Source organism: Uloborus diversus, chromosome 4 (assembly GCF_026930045.1).
Source record: "Uloborus diversus isolate 005 chromosome 4, Udiv.v.3.1, whole genome shotgun sequence".
Taxonomy (NCBI): domain Eukaryota; kingdom Metazoa; phylum Arthropoda; class Arachnida; order Araneae; family Uloboridae; genus Uloborus; species Uloborus diversus.
Genome location: NC_072734.1, coordinates 124,891,275 through 124,910,143, shown reverse-complemented (window position 1 = coordinate 124,910,143; position 18,869 = coordinate 124,891,275). Strand labels below are relative to the sequence as shown.

The 18,869-nt window shown below is 31.1% G+C and overlaps 1 protein-coding gene across 1 annotated transcript in view; it reads left to right on the top strand.

The window, feature by feature from the left end:
* Positions 1-18,869, top strand: part of LOC129220818 (DNA-dependent protein kinase catalytic subunit-like) — a gene marked incomplete at its 5' end in the record, with an annotated part of 269,314 nt that overhangs the window by 44,960 nt on the left and 205,485 nt on the right. Inside the window, 10 exons of the mRNA XM_054855249.1 lie at positions 168-247; positions 1,922-1,937; positions 2,574-2,769; positions 4,415-4,574; positions 5,886-5,992; positions 9,494-9,692; positions 10,834-10,979; positions 16,811-16,879; positions 18,255-18,362; positions 18,433-18,528. Of these exons, the coding sequence (XP_054711224.1) occupies positions 168-247; positions 1,922-1,937; positions 2,574-2,769; positions 4,415-4,574; positions 5,886-5,992; positions 9,494-9,692; positions 10,834-10,979; positions 16,811-16,879; positions 18,255-18,362; positions 18,433-18,528 (1,177 nt within the window). The remainder of the gene's footprint in view (positions 1-167; positions 248-1,921; positions 1,938-2,573; positions 2,770-4,414; positions 4,575-5,885; positions 5,993-9,493; positions 9,693-10,833; positions 10,980-16,810; positions 16,880-18,254; positions 18,363-18,432; positions 18,529-18,869) is intronic.

Here is an 18,869-nt window from a genome sequence, read left to right as displayed (position 1 = left end):
TTTTCAATGGTTTAATGTAATGGTAATTTTAATTCTGTAATGGTATGTTCACGAAAAAAGTTTGGGATCCACTGGTTTAGGTTATAAACTTGATACTTTAGAGTTTGACTGTCTCTCGTGTTTTTCTAGAAGTTGTGAAGTTTATTATTATGTACATTCTTTTTTAGGCACCCTTATCACAGTGGATTTTATAAACTTCTTTCATTGGCTTTGTCCATATGTGTAGAAATAGGATACTTTAATGTAAGTGCATATTTTTTCTGTTTTATTATAAATATGTGTATCAAAATGTGTTGTGAATTGTACAGATTTTAGAGATGCTCCCTACCAGGGCCGTATGAAGCTCTGACGGCGCCCGGGGCGAAAGTTTCCTGGCGCCCCCCCATACACACAGAAAAATCAAGTTAGCTATAACATCAGTGCATAATACAGACTTGAATTTCTTACATATTAATGAACAGAACAATCAGAGAAGGCTATGCATAATACAAATTAAAAGGCAAGCAATGAACATGTTTCTAATATTTGTGAAACATTAATGCCCTAAAAACTTTTTGAAAAATAGAAATGTTAAAAATCCAAATATTTATCTAGTAAAATCTTATCGTACTTGATAAAAAACTAACAATTAAAACTGAATTGGTTATTCATATTGATCAAACTAAGAACACAAATAAATAAGTTGCTGATTATAATTAGAAAATGTATTTATCGTAGTAAATTACATCAAAATTAGATTTCGATCTGGACTCATCCAATGATTCTTTTCAAAAGTTTTTTGTGGTTTTACTTGTACCAACTTAATACCAACTTTCATATGTGTTATAAAAAAAGATGTTATTTTTTTGCATCAAATATTTGTAAGGAGAAGCCCACAAATACTCAACAACATCGAAAATCGCTCAGAATTGCATTTTGGAGCTCTAATTTCGAAAAATCACTGGTCCTAATATTATAAAATATGGCCTTGCAAATTGCGTTTTAAGACAAGTTTAAGAAAATATTCGCACAATGTAGGAATTGCCCCTGAATGTAAAGCATGGCTTAAAGTTTTTGAACCATAATTTTAAACAATTTTCCTGGGAAATGCTCCAGATTCTCCCTTTCATAAAATCTTCAAAGTTCGTCTAAAGTTGCGTTTTTGAAACTTCAATTTCGAAAACTTGCAGGGGGAGAAGGAAATGATTTCAATCTATTTTTAAAATATAATCGATCGGAAACAATTTCTGAGCTCCCTTCCTAACGTCAATAAACATGGCCTATAGTCGCATTTTTAAGGCCTAAAATTGCGTTTTCCAAACTTTCAAACTTTTGAATGGGCTCGTTATGACCTTTTTTCTTATCAGATTAAAAAAAAAATCTGTTTTTTGTTTTTTCAATGTGCCCCCTTAAAACTTTTTCTGGTTACATCACTGCACACAGGGTTTCAGAATTCAAGCAAATTTGGTGAGAACTAGACAAAGGCGAAGTGCCTTTTGTTTGATTTTAAACAGTTATATTCTCAGAAATTGTATCTGCTTCAATGATACGAAGTAAACTAATGTTTTGGTGTCAGAGAGAGGAATATTTTCGTGCCCCAGGAAAAAAAAATAGAGAATCATTGCAATGATTCTGTATTTTGTGGTTTTGACTGTGTATCTATGATACATGAAATGAGGGGATGCCGCAAAGCGCCCCTAATTTTATGCAATCGGGGCATTTTATACGATGAGGGGTGCCTTGCTGCGCCCCTCATTTCATGTGAATGTCGTCGTGTCCCGTTGAAACAATGGGCACTTCGATGCGCCCCCTCATTTCATGGCTCCCGGGGCGATTGCCCCGCTCGCCCCCCTCTTGGGTCGGCCCTGCTCCCTACTCAACTATCTTCAAATTAGCTGAATAGGTACATCTGAAACTAAGTGTACAAATTTTTAGCTTTAAGTATCAAGCAGTAATTCGTGGTTAGCTGCCTTGTGCCTTAGAGTTTCTAAAAGATCAGCAATTTTTGGAACAAAATCCTGGATTTGGCATCATGCATCAAAAAAATATTTTAAATTAATATCTGAAAATTTAATTACCTTTTGCAACTTATTGTGATACTAAAAAAAAGGCATTCAGCATTCCTTTGAATTTTGACGTCTTGAATTCAAATTATGTCTTTCGCAATTACAAATTGCGATAGGACCCTACTTGTTGAGATTCTTGTTTCTACAAAAATAGTGGAAATGGCCAAGAAATTTGCCAATTTAAGTATGTCAAATGCTCTAATGTTTCTGTTTAAGGATAGCTTCTTTTCAAACGCATCACAAGAAACATATACTTATTTGTTAATTAATGCATAAGTATGTCGACTCACATTCTGCAGTGGGTTCAAAAATCTTCTGACAGCAAGTTGTGACAAAATGTGAATTGCGTTTAGTTACAGAACAATAAATCATAACTCGTATGCGTTACATTTGTGCAACACCTTTCTGTTATTTATCTCCAACCCAAATTTCCACTTTCAAATATTAATATACGTGTATTTCGTATTACGTTTTGCAGTATTTTGATTATTTGTTCATTTTCCAGAATTTGGTGCTGGATGATGGAAGCTCATTCACAGAGAACATCAAGTCCGACAATCTTACCTATAGAAGCTTTCAGCTGTTTTCTAAAGCAATTAAAGAAATTGTGGTGAAGCAACAGCAATTTAAAGATGATTTACTAGCATCTTGCTTGCAGGTGTTATTAGTGCTACCTATTGAAATTGTAACCAAGGAAATAGACATTTTAATTCCTGCTCTTGAGGTCAGTAAATAAGTGTTTTTTAGGACAATTTCTCTGTTGAAATATCTCATAAAAAATTTAACGTGAAAAATTGGTCAAACATTTGTTTATGTAGATTAATGTAAAAATTTTTATGCTGTATGTTTTTTCTATGCCATTTGGAATCTTCCTGATACTTTTGGCAGTAACCAAAACATCAAATCTGATAATTGAAATGAACTTTGAAATTGGTCCACCCACCCCCCCCCCCCTCCCCTCTTTCTAGTTCATAACTAAAAATTCAGCAACTTTTGATACACTACCAAAAACTGTATTGTCGAAAGTCTTCCATTAACATACAAGTATAAGTACAAGATTAAACACAAATTATCTTGACTAAGCAAAATCATTACACCACACGATATTAGTAATGCAATGAAAAGATTCATTATTCATTGGATTAAGTAATACAACTTTATAATTAAATCTTTTTATCTCACACAGGACATTTATTCAGGACTAGTGTTGTACATGTCTGTTTCTTGTAGCTTGACAATAGAAAAATGTAGACACAAATACCAATGGCAAAACATGTTGCTAATAAAATGATAAATGAACTTTTTTAATCTTTTTGTTTCAAGACAATACCATAAATGACAAGCCAACATCTTTCAAAATCAGCATATGTTTAGTCGTACTTCTTTAAAATTCTTTGACCTAACTCACTCAGCTTTGAAGAAATTGTGAGTCACAATTTAGGATGAAACTGAAATTGAGTTCATTCATAAAAGTGCTGATGGAATGATCTGTGGACTCAAAATTGTAAACAATTGGAAACTGGTATATCCCCTTGCGTAATATGTGTCACTAAATTTATGTATTCAGCAATTAGTAGTACATAATGAGATAAATAATCCATGAAATGTTTGCACTTTTTGGAATTTTTAAAGTTTTTTATGAGTGTAAAACCAAAATAAATTTTCACAGCAAGGATTATAATATGTATTCAACTTATTGCATTTGAAATCATCTTCTGAAGGATTTTCTTGCTTTTGAGTCATGTACTGTGCAAGTAAATACTTGGAATTTTTTGCATTATTGTTCTGATTGAACGTCTAAGCTTCTTAAAACTCTTTTTACACTTTGAGGCAGATATTACAGTTGGAGGATTTTTGAAAATAAGTAATCAAAAATTCCAAGTGTTTAAAATATAACACTGAAATATGAATAAAGAAAATTTATTAAATATCAAGGGCCAAGTGTGCATCGACAATGCAGAGTCACCACAAGCTATTTATAGAAATATGAAGAGTATTCTTATATTTCTATTATTCAATATTCTATTAAGAATATTATATGTATTGAATATTCTTAAATCTGGGGATTTTAAAACTATTTACAGCAACAACAGCCTTAGAATAGTTTTTGTAAGGAAACCAATAAATTAATATTGCAAATAAACTGCAAACTGCAATAGTTTGATAAAATTCTTGTTTGGAGAGTGATCAGTTAATATGAATATAATCTCTCAAAAAAGATAATTAACATTGAGTCGCTGAGAGAAGTTTTTACTCCCTAATGTTTTGATCTAATATTAATGTCAAAGTGTTGAGTAAAATTTTAAAAATTTACTTCCTATCAAATGTGATATTTTGAAAATGTGTGTGTTTTTTTTTTCTAAATTTAGAATGCTTTGAAGCTTGGAATGAGTTATTTACCTCTTGCTAAAAACGCTGTTTGTGCCCTTCAAAAGTGGTCTGATCATGTTCCTTTGAGTATTATGGAGAAGCATTTTCCTCGATTATTACCTCACCTGAACAAGTACTTGCTGATGTCCAATTCTCAAGGTATTTTATTTCAGTGGTCTTTCTTTTTGTATTAACTTCAAATGATATTTTCTCAACTGATCCTTTAATTGCAATTTTGTGCCATTTAATTGTTTGCATGCATTTTTTCAATCACGGCTTTCTATCCAACTGAGTTCATCCTCAAGTGGAAGTTTGGAAGTTTGTGAAATAACTATAAAATTTTTAAACTATGTGAAAAAAAAAAAGTCCTGTTAGGTAGGTAGCTACAAAGTAGAATAAATACATGCAATCCAAAATGTGTGCACGTCTATTTCTCTTTCATGTTATAAATTTTTTATTGGCAGGAATAAAAGTAGAAGTTATATTTCTGAAAGGAACAAAAAAACAATGTTATGTATTTTTAAAATAACACTCATTACATCGTTTTTTGACTTTTCTTCTTGACAATTTCAAAGGAGAAATAAAGGAAAATTGTTTATAATCAAAGCACACACACACTGATATGACAAACGTACCTAAGTGTGTGTGAGAATTTCCTTAAGTGATTCCTCAACGAAAACATCATTTAGTGTATATATTTAGCTCTTTGTGTATTAACAGTTTAAATGGATTCAAAAAAAAAAAAAAAAAAAAAAAAAAGGAAATAAATAAAATAAAATAAATAAATAAATAAATAAAATGAAATAATTAATAAATTAATAAATAAATAAAATAAAATATAGAATGTCTTGCAACATCACGTCAATTGTAGTAATCTGATTATGATTATTGAAAGTTTCTTTCCATTAGCATAGGATTCGGTGAACAAAAATTTATGTAAGTAAGAAAACAATACATAGTTTTTTTTTAACTGCCCCTTTTTAATAGCCATTTTTATTCTTATCCTAAGTTGGCCAAAATAGAGCTGTATATATTACCAAATAGCTTTATTCTTCCTATTACAAAATGTTAGTTAAATTTTAGAAGGATGTATTATGTTATTAAAATTTCTCACCATAAATTACATGATGAAATTCATTTGTTACATACAAGGCTGAATTTCTAGTAAAAGAAGTACAAGAGTGCTATAGTCCTCAGATCTTATTTTTGCACATAATATTTATAAATTAAATTTTCTTCGAGATTACTCTGAAAGTTAAAGAGATAATAGATTTAACATTTTATTTTGTCATGCCTCTTTCATAAAATTACATGCTTGAGCTAGTGCACAGCCTTAGCTATGAATGTGGAGTTGATTTATGTTCTCTAGTTGTAACTTTTTGTTCACTATTATGCATTGTATTAATATGGCCATAAATTTTAGAACTGATTTATTTACTATTTTATTACTATTATTGCTACTTTTTACAGGCAACAGTTCTGTTCCTTTTGTTAAAGAAATTAAGCAATCATCTAAGAAGACACATAAAATATCAGCAAAACTTGGTAGACAATCTCGACAAACTCACTTAGATTCTGTAAGTCTTTATTCCTTTTTCAAAAGATAATTATAATGATTAGGTATGTCTTGCAAATAACGTTTGTGCTTAATTTTTGCTGAAAGAATTCCATTAGTTTTGTTTAAGAATAAATTCTATTAGGGATATATTGCACCGTGAATTAATCTAAAAAGTGGTGACTTTCTAATTTTTTTTTTTTTTTTTGAAATTATTTTTGAAATCTTTTGTTTGAGCCTCTTACAATGTATGTAGGAAGTGCTCCAAATCATTTGTTTCTTTCGTTAATGATGTTCAACACGTGAATTTTCTTTTAGTAGAATACTTTTCTTGGCCATTTTGTACATTTTAGCATGATGCCATAGGATTACCATTTGTTGGTACCAAGGATGGCATGTAATAGGAATCCTTTTACTAAAATACTGAGTATCCTTCAGGAAAACCTACTAACTGAACTAATAACAGAGCCGTCCTTAAGAGATGACATCTTTTGGGTCAAAACCAATTTGTTTCAGCAAAATATATCAGTTGCAGAAGTTTTACTTTGTAAGTATTTTTGTCCCATTCAAATTTTCGGTATTAGGGTTTAGAAAAATCACTATTTCCACATGAAGAGAAAATATTTTTTTAAAGAATTTGTATGTATTGAACCAACGCTTATAGCAAGCTTGTTGCTGAGTCCCCAGACAGTTCACTATAGCGAGGTTTGACTGAACTTCCTTTTTAGGACATGAAATCTAAGCAGCAATTTTGAATGACCTACATGTAGCAGCAGTATGAATATAAGGTGTAAATTTGACTTCTTACTTTTGGTGAAAAACACTTAACAGAACTCTTAAAAGTAGGGGAATGTGGGGCAAAGTGAAATGGTTAAGATGACAGAGTTTTTTCAAAATGAACAAATCGGAAATTTGTTTTAAAAATTACAATACATAAAGAAAGAACTTATAATAAAACTTGTGTTGAAGCAGTATTTTTTATTTTTGGCAGTAAATTTGAGTCTTCAAAAAAAAAAAAAAAAAGTGGAAAAATTTTTCCCCCCATGGGACAAAGTGAAAAATAAGATATTTTTCTAATGAAATATTTTCTATTTGATTATAAAGCATATTTTTGATCGAAAGAATCAGTAAATAAAAAGTTGAATGAATAACTGAAAAGATAATGAAACAAAAAACAAATAATTAAATGAATAAATGGATTGATATATGAAGAAAAATAAATGAGCAAGTAAAAGAATGCATGAATAAGAAAATAAGTGAATAAATGAATTAATCTCATCAAAAACAATCTTGTTTTAGAAGTTTCTCCGCCAAGAAAACCTTAAACTCTTCCCTACAAAAAGGAAGGCCTTCATCCTAAACTCCAAAATCCTCAGCCTTGAAATCTTATATCTAGCTTTCCCACCAAGTATCTGCCAAACTACCATCCTCCCTGTTTTCCTCTTTCATCATAACTATTTTCGCTAGAACCTGCCCCATCACCAACTCCTTACCAGTGAGGATAGATCCTTTAAATTGTTTTCAGTCCTGTTTAACGGGTAGCTTTTTGCTCACCAAGCAACTACATCACTTTACAGAGCATAACGCCAAACTGCAATGAAACCAATTCAAAAGATCTATTTATAAGGATCTGTTTATGTTGCTTAATAACATGTTTAATTAAAAGTATATACTTATTTATTTATTACAGCTTTCACAAGTGTCTCAAATACTAATTGCTTAAGTATATTTAATTTTTTAATATTGTGTTTTAGTTTGTTTTGGTAGGACAAGGAGTCATGTCCCACAATAAATTCTCACCTTCGTTACCTAAACACAAAATGCCCTTCCTCATTAACACGTGTCAGTAATGACATCAAATTTAATTTTCATGATACAAGGGAGTCCCATTGTTTATTTACTAGCCATAAGAAGTTGTGAGATTTTTGTTGAAATACAAGAACATAGTGTGGTTATTCTGACTTCTTACTTTCCCTGAACTTGAATTTCAGGGATATAAATTAATGTAAAAAAAGAAGTGAACATGTTTTCATATGCTTAACATATGCAGATTGTAGCAACGAAGAAAAAAAAAATCTCTTAAAAAGTGCATTGTTACAAATTCTGTAAATATTAGTTATTTTTGTGATTAATTTGTTGTAATCTAGCTAAATTTGGCGTTTATTAAATTATCTGTCATCTAAAATTATTGTAGTAACGTAACTTGTAAATAGTTTCCTGTAATGAATATACAGCCCCTATACATTCGGCTGAAGTATACGGGCCCCTCATTTCTGAATGATAAAATTTGTGAATGGAAAGAAATAAGATAACGGTCTACGATTTTCGAGAAGCATTTCGAATAATGTGGAAACTTTTCGATGTTTATAAATAGCCGTCGCATGATAAAAAGTCAGTCTCGTCTGAACCGTTAGGCTAAGAGCATTTATTTTGCTCTGTGTATTAGCTCTGTTTATTGCGAGACATTTCACTGTTTTGTTTTGCATATTTGAATGTAAATACATGTGTAACTGTTGTGTTTATGGTGTTGATTGATATTTGCTTAATTGCTGATGATTAATTTAGCAGTTGTCAACGATCTTTCCTGTACATAGTGTAAATAAATCTTCTGTGTTTTTCTCAAGAACTGTGTCGTCCTTTCAAGAAAGTTGAAGCTGCACCGGAACCTTTAACAGTATCTATTAGGCCTATATTAATGAAAAATTCCTCACCTCCTTGACAGACCTTATCAATGTCATTATTTCTGAGGTGAAAATAAATGATGGAGGGGAAATACATCAATAATAGGCATTCTACCAAAATTATAAATTGCCAGTATATCCTCAAATTTACTAGATATTTTTTTAAAGATACATTTGAAACTACTAATTAAGCCGTACTTTAATTAAGAGAGCTTAATATTACGTTCCCACTAATCATTAAAATAGCTGATTGTTTGCATAATTAACAAAATTACTACTTTGATATTAAATTGATCTCAATTTTTAAATATTAAAAGTTTTTTCTTTTTTTTTATTTCCGTGAACAAGGAATTTTTTTTTTATTATTTTTTTATTTATGAGTAAAATAGTTGGAACTTAGCTGGGCCACTGTTTATGGTTACTTCAAGTAGGTAACACGTTCATGTAAGAAAGAAAAAATAAAGAAAACAAAAGGTTTCGAAATTGAAAATTATTTGCGTTCAAAAGTTACGCTTTCTGGAGAGTAACCCAAATGCTAATAACAAGAACTTTATTATTTCATAGTGACAAAAATAATTTTTGACTTTTAATGCTTTAATCTTCGGCGGCATTTTTTTACTGACTGGAATAGACTACATATGGTACTACATACTTAAAATAATACCAGATAGGTGGTGCTAAAAGCAGAGTAAATATTTCACCATTTCACTTTGCCCCATTACTTCTATTTAAATGAAGCAAAAGAAAAAAAAAAGGAATGTATCTTTTTTTTTTTTTTAATTCAGAGTTGTGAATAAAGTGACTAATGCATATACTTACTCCAATTTTCTCTTTCATTTTAGATTGTGGATGATCCTGCTCTCTTAAAAATTCAACTTCAGATAATTACATATTTAGGCAAACTGGGCAAGTACAACAAAATGCTTTTTGAAAAAGCAACTGAAGATGTTAACGATGTAGCAATAGCATGGGATCCTCTATACAGGAATCACTTGAAATATTCTGTTCCATTTGTTGATGTGAAGCTTGATATTTATTTTGGTAACTATGTTTAATATTTTTTTGTTTTCATTCTAGTTAAATTTGAAAATTTTAAAGAAAGTACATTTTCAACCATAATGTACCCAATGGGAATTGAGTGAATCATCAGTCGTTCCAAATCAAAATATATCAGATTTTTTAAATTGCTTAAGTTACCAACTCTTACATGTAGATACTCATGTGATATGAACCTATCAAATATATCTCTTTCATCAAAATACTGCTGCAAGCCACATAGCTACAGAAACTATCTATTTGCAGTTGTAGTGCTTGAATTTAAAAAAAGAAAAACTTGCCAAAGAAGTAAAACATTTTATTCTTCCTTTGGGGTCAAACATATTCTTCAGACAGCTTATGATGCTAATGTAATTTTTAAAAAATAAAAGAGAAATCCCACCAACAGGAAGAAAAATTTTCGTTCACTAAGCTTAAAAATAGGTTATAAGTTACTGGATTTGTTTCTTTTCAATCTTTCAGCAGCCATTAACCAGATTGCAGCTCCCTATTTGAATTGTGAATTTGTTTAGATAACCTTCTCCTTGTCACACAATTTCTTGTTGATCATGACTATGCAATTTTTTTTTTTACCCTGGGGACTTTGTCTAATCAAACCAACATAGAAACAATTTTTGAACTTAAATGCCAGAAGTCCAACTGAAACTGAGCTAACTGACTTGGGAGAAAGTATTTAATAACTAGAGGACTATATATATGTACTATTTATGCACTGTACATAGACATTGAAAAAATGTGTAGAAAAGGAAGTTATTTGCCATTAACTAAAATTTGGAAGTGATCAACCTGATGGTGCTATTTTATGAAGTACTTTGCTTTTAAAGTTACACTTCCATAATAGCAACATTTACATGATGGTCTCCAAATTTTAATAAATGTCACATAATTACACCAATCTCTCACCTCTTCAAGTAGATAATTTTTTTGCATTAATTATGTCCGATAAAGTTTGCTTTCCCTTAAGGTCTGGCTTTTTTTCTTTTTGCTCTCGAGAATCATTACAGGGCTTAACAACTTTAGGAAATGTTCCCAATTATTATTTTCAAGAAATTTTTATTTTTGTTGATTTCAGTTTCAACAATTAATTTAAGAGGACTTCACTTACGTGTTTTCTTTCCATTTGCAGATGATTTTCTCCCTCGAATTTTAGAAATTGCTACAAAATCTAGCTCTCGTCAAGTGAAAATAGCTGCTTGTGAAGCTTTGCATTCATTGGTTCTTTTTATGATTGGTCGGGGTAGCCAAGTTCCAGATGGTTCCCTGAAAGACAAGGTGATGACAGTTAAAACATACAAAGAAATTCTTTTTTTAGTCATTATATTTTTTTAGTTTCTCTATATCCAAAGTACAGAAATATGTATTGGATTCATGATTTTTTTTTAACCTGTAGATTTGATCATTTTTGGAATGTAAATATGTATGTACGTATGTGAACGTATTTTTCTGATCACTCCAACTCAAAATGCAATGGATAACTCCTTCACTTCCTTGCATGGGCGCCCATATGAAAGGTTGCAAGGGGGGGGGGGGGGGGGGCTCAAATATTTTTCCCATGGTTTAGCTGGGTATTTTCTCCGTGGAAACTGATTTCAGAACAGATCATTAAAATTTGACATTTTTGATAACTTATTCATTAATGGCTGGAAAAGAAATGTTTTTACATTTTTGCAAAGGAAAAAGTACTAAAAGCAAGGAAGTTCTAATTTCAAAGGGGGGGGGGGGCTCGAGCCCCCCCTTGCCCCCCTATATGGGCGCCCTTGCTCCCATGTGAATTGGTGCTTAGTAGTTTTGGTGCTAGTGCTGATTTCAAGGGGATTAGACTACCAAGCTGTGGCATTCCAAATATAAAATGGCAAGATAAAATTAAACATTAATTAAAACATTCTCGATCCTAAAACCAACAAGTTAAAACTAAAATCTAAATATGGTACATTCCTTCCTAGCACAGAACCACTGGTAACGATTTGGCACCTTCTGAAAAAGCACAAATGCAAAATTATTTTCTCCCTGTATTCGAACTTGGGTTTGACCTTTTCTTATTGTTGCCAATTGACAGTGGAAGTTTGCTGTACTTTGCATCTCCTTGCAGCTTCTGGTGCGGTGGGTTGCTGCAAAGCCTTTCTCCTTAAGCATGACTTATATTTCAGGAAGTGTTGCAAGGGTTCGAACTATTGTTTTAAAAAGATGGACCTTAATGGAAGCAGGTGCTGATTCACTTTTGGCGCCTATCGATTCAAAGGGAGTCATGCAATCCAATGTTTTTCTTATTTAGCATGACTACCAGGGTTTACATGGAAGCTTAGCTCATGAAGTTTGCAATTTCATGTGAATATACAGGATGTTTTGGAAGTCTTGCTCTCATCCAGAAAATTTATTAAAAAAAACTATTTAAAACTTTTATATAATTGTTTTTTCTATTTTGATCTTTATCTCATCAACAGAGATCACAGTTGTTCCTATACTTACTATAAATCATATATTTTTACTAAAAGGTAAAAGAACCATTCTGTGTTTCTCATAAATCATATGTTTAAGGAAAAGTTCCTACATTTTTCATACCCCAGGAACTACTTTCCGCATTTCTCAATATATTACAATTATCCAATACTGGCATTAGGTGCTGTTGTGCCTCGCAATGTATTATTTTTACCAGTTGACATATACAGTTTTATAGAATGTCAGAAGTATATTGATATTGTAGATCAGTGATTCTCAACCTCAATATATGTATCAAACATATATTGAGGCAACAACAATATGTGTATCAAACTTCGAAAATGACTTGTGTTGTTATAAAAGTGATCTTTAGTGCTATTTATTTTTTTGACTGCAATAAACCGTGCTTAAGAACATAGTTATAATTGCCAGATGGAGGAGGCTCTGCAAATGGAAAATATTTTGTTGTTGCACTATTGCCTCACTATTTTACTTTACGTTACATGACTCTGCAACTGATTTTATATGGGCAACTGAATTTAGTTGTTGGAGATTTATGTTTTATTTAAAACAGCTATATTTAAAAATTGTGAGAATTATGATGTGAAAATTTAATCCTTTTATTTATTTTTTTTAATTAAATTTCTTTTTTCTTCTGCCATCAAAAATTTTCCTAAAAAGACTAAACATGCTTTAATTTAATCTGAGTACTGAAGTTTTCTTTTTGTGCCAATAAGTCTTTGTAGAAGAGAATAATTCAAAACTCAAAATGGTGGTTAATGTGGTAAATAATACTTTTAATGCAGTAAATGTGGTAGTCAGAAGCTTTACTGATGTAAAATACCCGGGTATTTATTTTTAGGGGTAAATAACCAGGGTATATGCCCGGGTAAATACCCAATACCTGGGTATTTATTTCAGAAATGTATATTCAACTAAAATACTTTTCTGTATGTATTCCACTATGTATGTATACAACCAATCAACAAACTTAAAAAAAAATATATATATATATATATATATATATTTTTGCCCAAAAATTGTATTTTGATCATATTTAAAGAATTATTGTGTGAAACAACTTAGCAATCTAATATGGTATTCACATTAAATGTGTTGGATATGCCTAATCAATGTTGATAGCCAAATTTCAGATATATAAAGCGATTCTACGAAAAGTAAAAACTGGTTGCAAAAAAAAAAAAAAAAAAAAAAAACATCAATTTTTAAGGCCCTAGTCTTTTATAACCCAGTAATATTTCCCTGCATGACATCAAAATGTAACGAAATGTCGCTCAATTTATTATTACTATTTGTTTACCTATATCTTTTGTAGAAATTTCCTCCAAACCCAGTTCAAGTGCTCAGGCCAGGCATATTCTGCATCTCTCTCTCTCTCTCTCACACACACACACACACATATATGTGTACATATATATATATATATATATATATGTTACCGTTAAAGTATGAAATCCGTTATTTTATAGAATACCTAGTTATTTCATGGTTTAACTAGTTATTTCATGAAATAACGATCTGCAGCCGTTAAAGTGTAAAATAATCTACACCATATATCTTGCTCAACAAATACATTTACCTTCCTCTCCTACTGCATTTATGAACTATTCCAGGCCATACGTGTCAACCCAGTGTGTCAACAAAAAATGTTTTTGTTTTAGAAATAATATTCTTTGTAATTCCAAGTGTCATTTTAGTAATCCTTGTTGTAACAAATAATTTTATGGTATGTTTCCATAAATACCATTTATACGCTGCATAAATTAGATAAATTGCTTCTTTTTCATTTTAATTATCTATCATTACTTTATTTATAGAATACCTATATATATATATATGTAGATAATTCATTTTAGATAAATTGTTTATTTTACAGTTTAACAGTCTCCCATTAGTTAATTTATAGAATACCTGGTTATTTCATAGAATAACTAGTTAAAGTGTCAAATTAATAACATATTACACACTTTAACGGACACAATCAGTTATTTCATGGAATATCTAGCTATTCTATAAAATAACTGCATTATGTACTTTAATGGTAACATATATACACACACTCACATATAATATACAGAAACATTTAAAATTCAAAAATAGAAAGAAACAAACCAAAGATGTTCTGAAGAGTGGACCTTGCGAACTAAGTGGCTGATCTACCCCCTGACAACATATCAATCCTTAGTTCACTTATTTCATTTTGATATTTTGACTTTCTCTTTTTATTGTATTTCAAGCATATGTATTGAGTGTGAGAAAAAAATAGAGATGTTACACTGTTTTACAATGTTTTAATTTAAAGAACAAAACATTTTAATACTAAAAATAAATGCAGTACAACATAAATGTTAGCTTAAAAATACTTGATCAATCCTTTTTCAGTAAAATGTGTTTCAAGATGTTTAAAAAAGTTTTTTATTAATTCTAAAGGAAAGAAACTGCTGAGGTTTGTTTCAAAATGATAAGGTACTGATAATGGGAAAAAAAATTAAAGATACACTTCCTGCACTTGCAGCAGGAAGGAATTTTGATACTGTCTCAAAAATCCTGTGTTACTGATGGAATGACTCTTAAAATAAAATCCAAAATAGTATTTTAACGAGAAGAAAATTTGAGCCTAAAATATTTCATTCTAAATTCTGACAGTTTTTGTGGTAAGATTTCATTAAGCCTTTAATTAAAAAAATTATAATATATAAAGTTTTATATTTTTATAATCTTTTATTTTAAGTTATTATGTTTTAAAAAGAAAATCATCACTTTTTGATACCACCTAAAATTTTTTCGCAAAATGCACAATTACTAGAGGATTTACCCTGCCTTCGGATAAATACTCAAAAAAATATTTACCTTCCCACCAAGGGTGCCCATATGCAAAATTGTAAGGGGGGGGGGGGCTCAGATATTTTCCCATGGGTTAGGAGGGTATTTTCTCCCTGGAAACCGATTTCAGGACAGATTAAAGTCATTAAAATATTTCATTTTTAATAACTAATTCATTAATGGCTGGAGAATAAATGGTTTTTACATTTTTACGAAGAAAAAAGTACCAAAAACAAGGAAGTTCTAATTTCAAAGGGGGGCTTGAGCCCCCCTTGCCCCCCTATATGGGCGCCCTTGCTTCCCACCCTACATCACTAATTGCATGTATTAAAAATAGTTTGAATAAATTTTCATCATGAAGTACCCGGAACAAATGCAAATGAGCAAGGCAACAGAAAACAATATTTTTTTTACGTGAAATACACCGCCAGCTCAGTCATTTCCAGCCGAGGACTGCAGTTTCGTGCTTATAAGCACTCATCAGCCGGCATAGGAAAGTGACTGAGCTGGAGATGGAAAACCTCTTAAGGAAGCCAAGAGTGCCAAACAAACTGGTAGCTAATATAGAATTAGCGCAAACCAGACGAGTGACCGAAACAATGGTTCGGTTCAACTCGAATTTTGAAGGCAAGGCAGGTATATTCACAGTAAGTTACCGCCCTATAGCCAGGGCTAAGGCAGAAATACGTGAAATACACCGCCAGCTCAGTCATTTCCAGCCGAGGACTGCAGTTTCGTGCTTTCACGTATTTCTGCCTTAGCCCTGGCTATAGGGCGGTAACTTACTGTGAATATACCTGCCTTGCCTTCAAAAATTCGAGTTGAACCGAACCATTGTTTCGGTCACTCGTCTGGTTTGCGCTAATTCTATATTAGCTACCAGTTTGTTTGGCACTCTTGGCTTCCTTAAGAGGTTTTCCATCTCCAGCTCAGTCACTTTCCTATGCCGGGCTGATGAGTGCTTATAAGCACGAAACTGCAGTCCTCGGCTGGAAATGACTGAGCTGGCGGTGTATTTCACGTATTTCTGCCTTAGCCCTGGCTATAGGGCGGTAACTTACTGTAAATATTTTTTTTTGCTTATTAATGTGAAAACTGCTTCTATATTTGCCACATTATCACTTAAACAGCTAAAATAAATAAATAACATCATAGTCTTAATAACTTCTCAATTTATTCTTCCAAACATCCCTCATGCTTCCTTTTTTTTTTCATTTTGAATATGACTAACCTAGATTGTGATTTTGAAACCCTGAAGTTCATCATTGAATTGCTCATACTTCTCCAATTATGACATTGAAAAAAAAGATTCTTTGGTTCACAATATGTTTCTTTCATAATTTCATCAAGTCTTTCAATAAAAAATATTATAAACTGTGTAATACATATGTATGTATCAGTTTTACCAATTATTTCATACTTAGATTTTTTAAAAAAAATTTCCCATTCACTTTTTGCATTTTTTTTTATAAAATACCCTGTTTTTGGGTATTTACCCAGGCTTTGGGTAAATATCCGGGTAAATACCCAAAAAATATTTACCTACCCGCTGGGAATTTACCCGATCCACATCACTAGAAGCTGTAGAACTTAAATTTTCTCTGTAGATAATTTATTTCTTAGTTTCAAAGACTAGTCTCATTGCTATTTAGCAGAGGTGTTTTTTTTTAAATATATACCTATTTGTTTATATTTCTGAATGATTTGACTGCCAAACAATTGAAGAGTAATCCAATTCTAATCTGAAATGAGTTTATTACATAAAATACTTCTTCAATGAGACTTAATTACAATTTAATTGCAGTAAATTATGTTTATTTCAGTTTTCCATGGAAGCACTGTACAAAAAGATCTTTCCTGCTTTATTGGAATTAGCATGTGACGTTGAACAGGTAATTTTTCCTTTATCCAAATAAATTTAACGTATGTGGAGCTATTAATATTATTAATGGGAACTTTGTTGCACTTATTATCTTCTTTTGCTGTTCCTTTATATGTTTTGTATACATTTTTTTTTTACAATATAAGACTTTGTGGATTATTTCAGTTATAGTATCAAAAAATATCTTCTTTTCAGTGTAGGTGATGTACTCTCATTGAAAAATTAAAAGCATTGCAAATTTTTTTAGTAACTCTTTGACTCTGTGTGTCAATTCTTGTCATTTCCCCTTCCCCCCCATCTTTATGTAACCATATCTTTTGATTTGAAATATTTTCGTGTTTCAAATCTGCTTCCCAGTTTTTTGATTGGAAGCTAAAAGGCTTCAACTTTTTAATTTTTAAAAAACTTTTGTCTGTCTTCATTTTTTTTGCACCTCTTACAAAAAGCGAAATGTTTACTATTGCAACAGATGAAAAAGAGTTGTCAATTGCATTGTATGACTTCAGTATTTGCTTCATGTGCTCCGACTTAGAATAATATGAAAACCATCAGTGAATCTTTTAAATTGACCAACCTGTCATAATATATCGTATTACATTAAAACTTATAATAAAGTTCAAAATGATTCAAAATATTGTAATTTAAATTATTCATAGCTACCTCTTAAAAATAGATAGTCTAATCCAATGAGCTCGTGCTCCATCCAGAATCCATGCTTTAAGCCAGTGATTCTCAACTTGTTGTACGCAAGGGATTTTAACGTTGTCTGTGAACAGCTACTGAAAATTAATTTATCTCATTTTATAGTTGCAATTAAATTTATTAAAGAAAACTTTTGGATTATCTCATTTCACCTAATATGATTGTTGTGAAAATTGTATTTGTATCATATGCAGTAGCAGATTTACAAGTTTAGGAGCCCATCACAATGCATTTTGTGGGATCCCTGTTGTCTATCACTGAACCATTTAAAATAATCTACATTGTGCCTTTCTGAGGGCCCCTACGTTGGGGTCTTTCGCAATTGCAACAGTTGTGACATGGTAAATTTGCTACTCATCGTATGTGCTCTGCTTTGGATTCAGAATGATACCAAGTGGTCCTCAGTGTTGAAATGCTTGAGAACCGCTGCTTTAGACGTTTTTTAACTTTGCTTCAAGTTAAACTCTATTTATGAGACTATAAGTATATGTACAAAGCACGTATTAGATTTGTAAATTATAAAAATTGTATGAATGATCTTTTAAAAAATATATGTTATCTATATTTGTATTTTTCTTGAATGCTTCTTAACAAAACTATTTTAATCATTCATGCATTATTTTTACATGTTGTAGGTCAAGAAACTAAGATAAATTTGAAAGGCTTCTTTTCTTTTTGAATAGGTGACTAAAGAACTTTTTCGTCCTTTGGTGTTGCAGATTATACACTGGTTTACTAATCCCAAAGTTGTTCAGACACCAGAATCAGCTGTCATCTTATTATGCTTATGGGTATGTTGTACTTTGTTTCTTCTGTCTGTGTAAAAAGTATTTTCATTTAATTTGATTGCAAACTTTTTAGGATGGTGTTACTGACCAGGAAAATACTGCTTTACGAGATTTTAGTGCAGTTTGTCTGAAGGAATTCTTTTCTTGGGCTCTTAAGCAATCCTCTAAGGTATATGATCATTTTAATATTAATTTAATTTTTGTTTGCTTAAATGTTTTACTTCTTTTTTTTAATTTTCTTTTCTCATTTTTTGGAAAATTAATAAAATATTGATCGTTACTTACCATTATTGTAGAATATGTTTTCCTTCAGGGAAATATATTAGTGTTTAATAAATTATTTCTTAACTTTTTGCGTTTTACATTTTTCGTTCTCCTAGTAGTTGCAGGATTTAAGATAAGGGACTATCCGTAAATGATATTGCTCTTTTTTTCAACAAATTTGACCCCCTTCCCTGTTACATGTTGCGCTTTTTCTAAAGTGTATTGTTTTTTAAAAATGTGTGATGT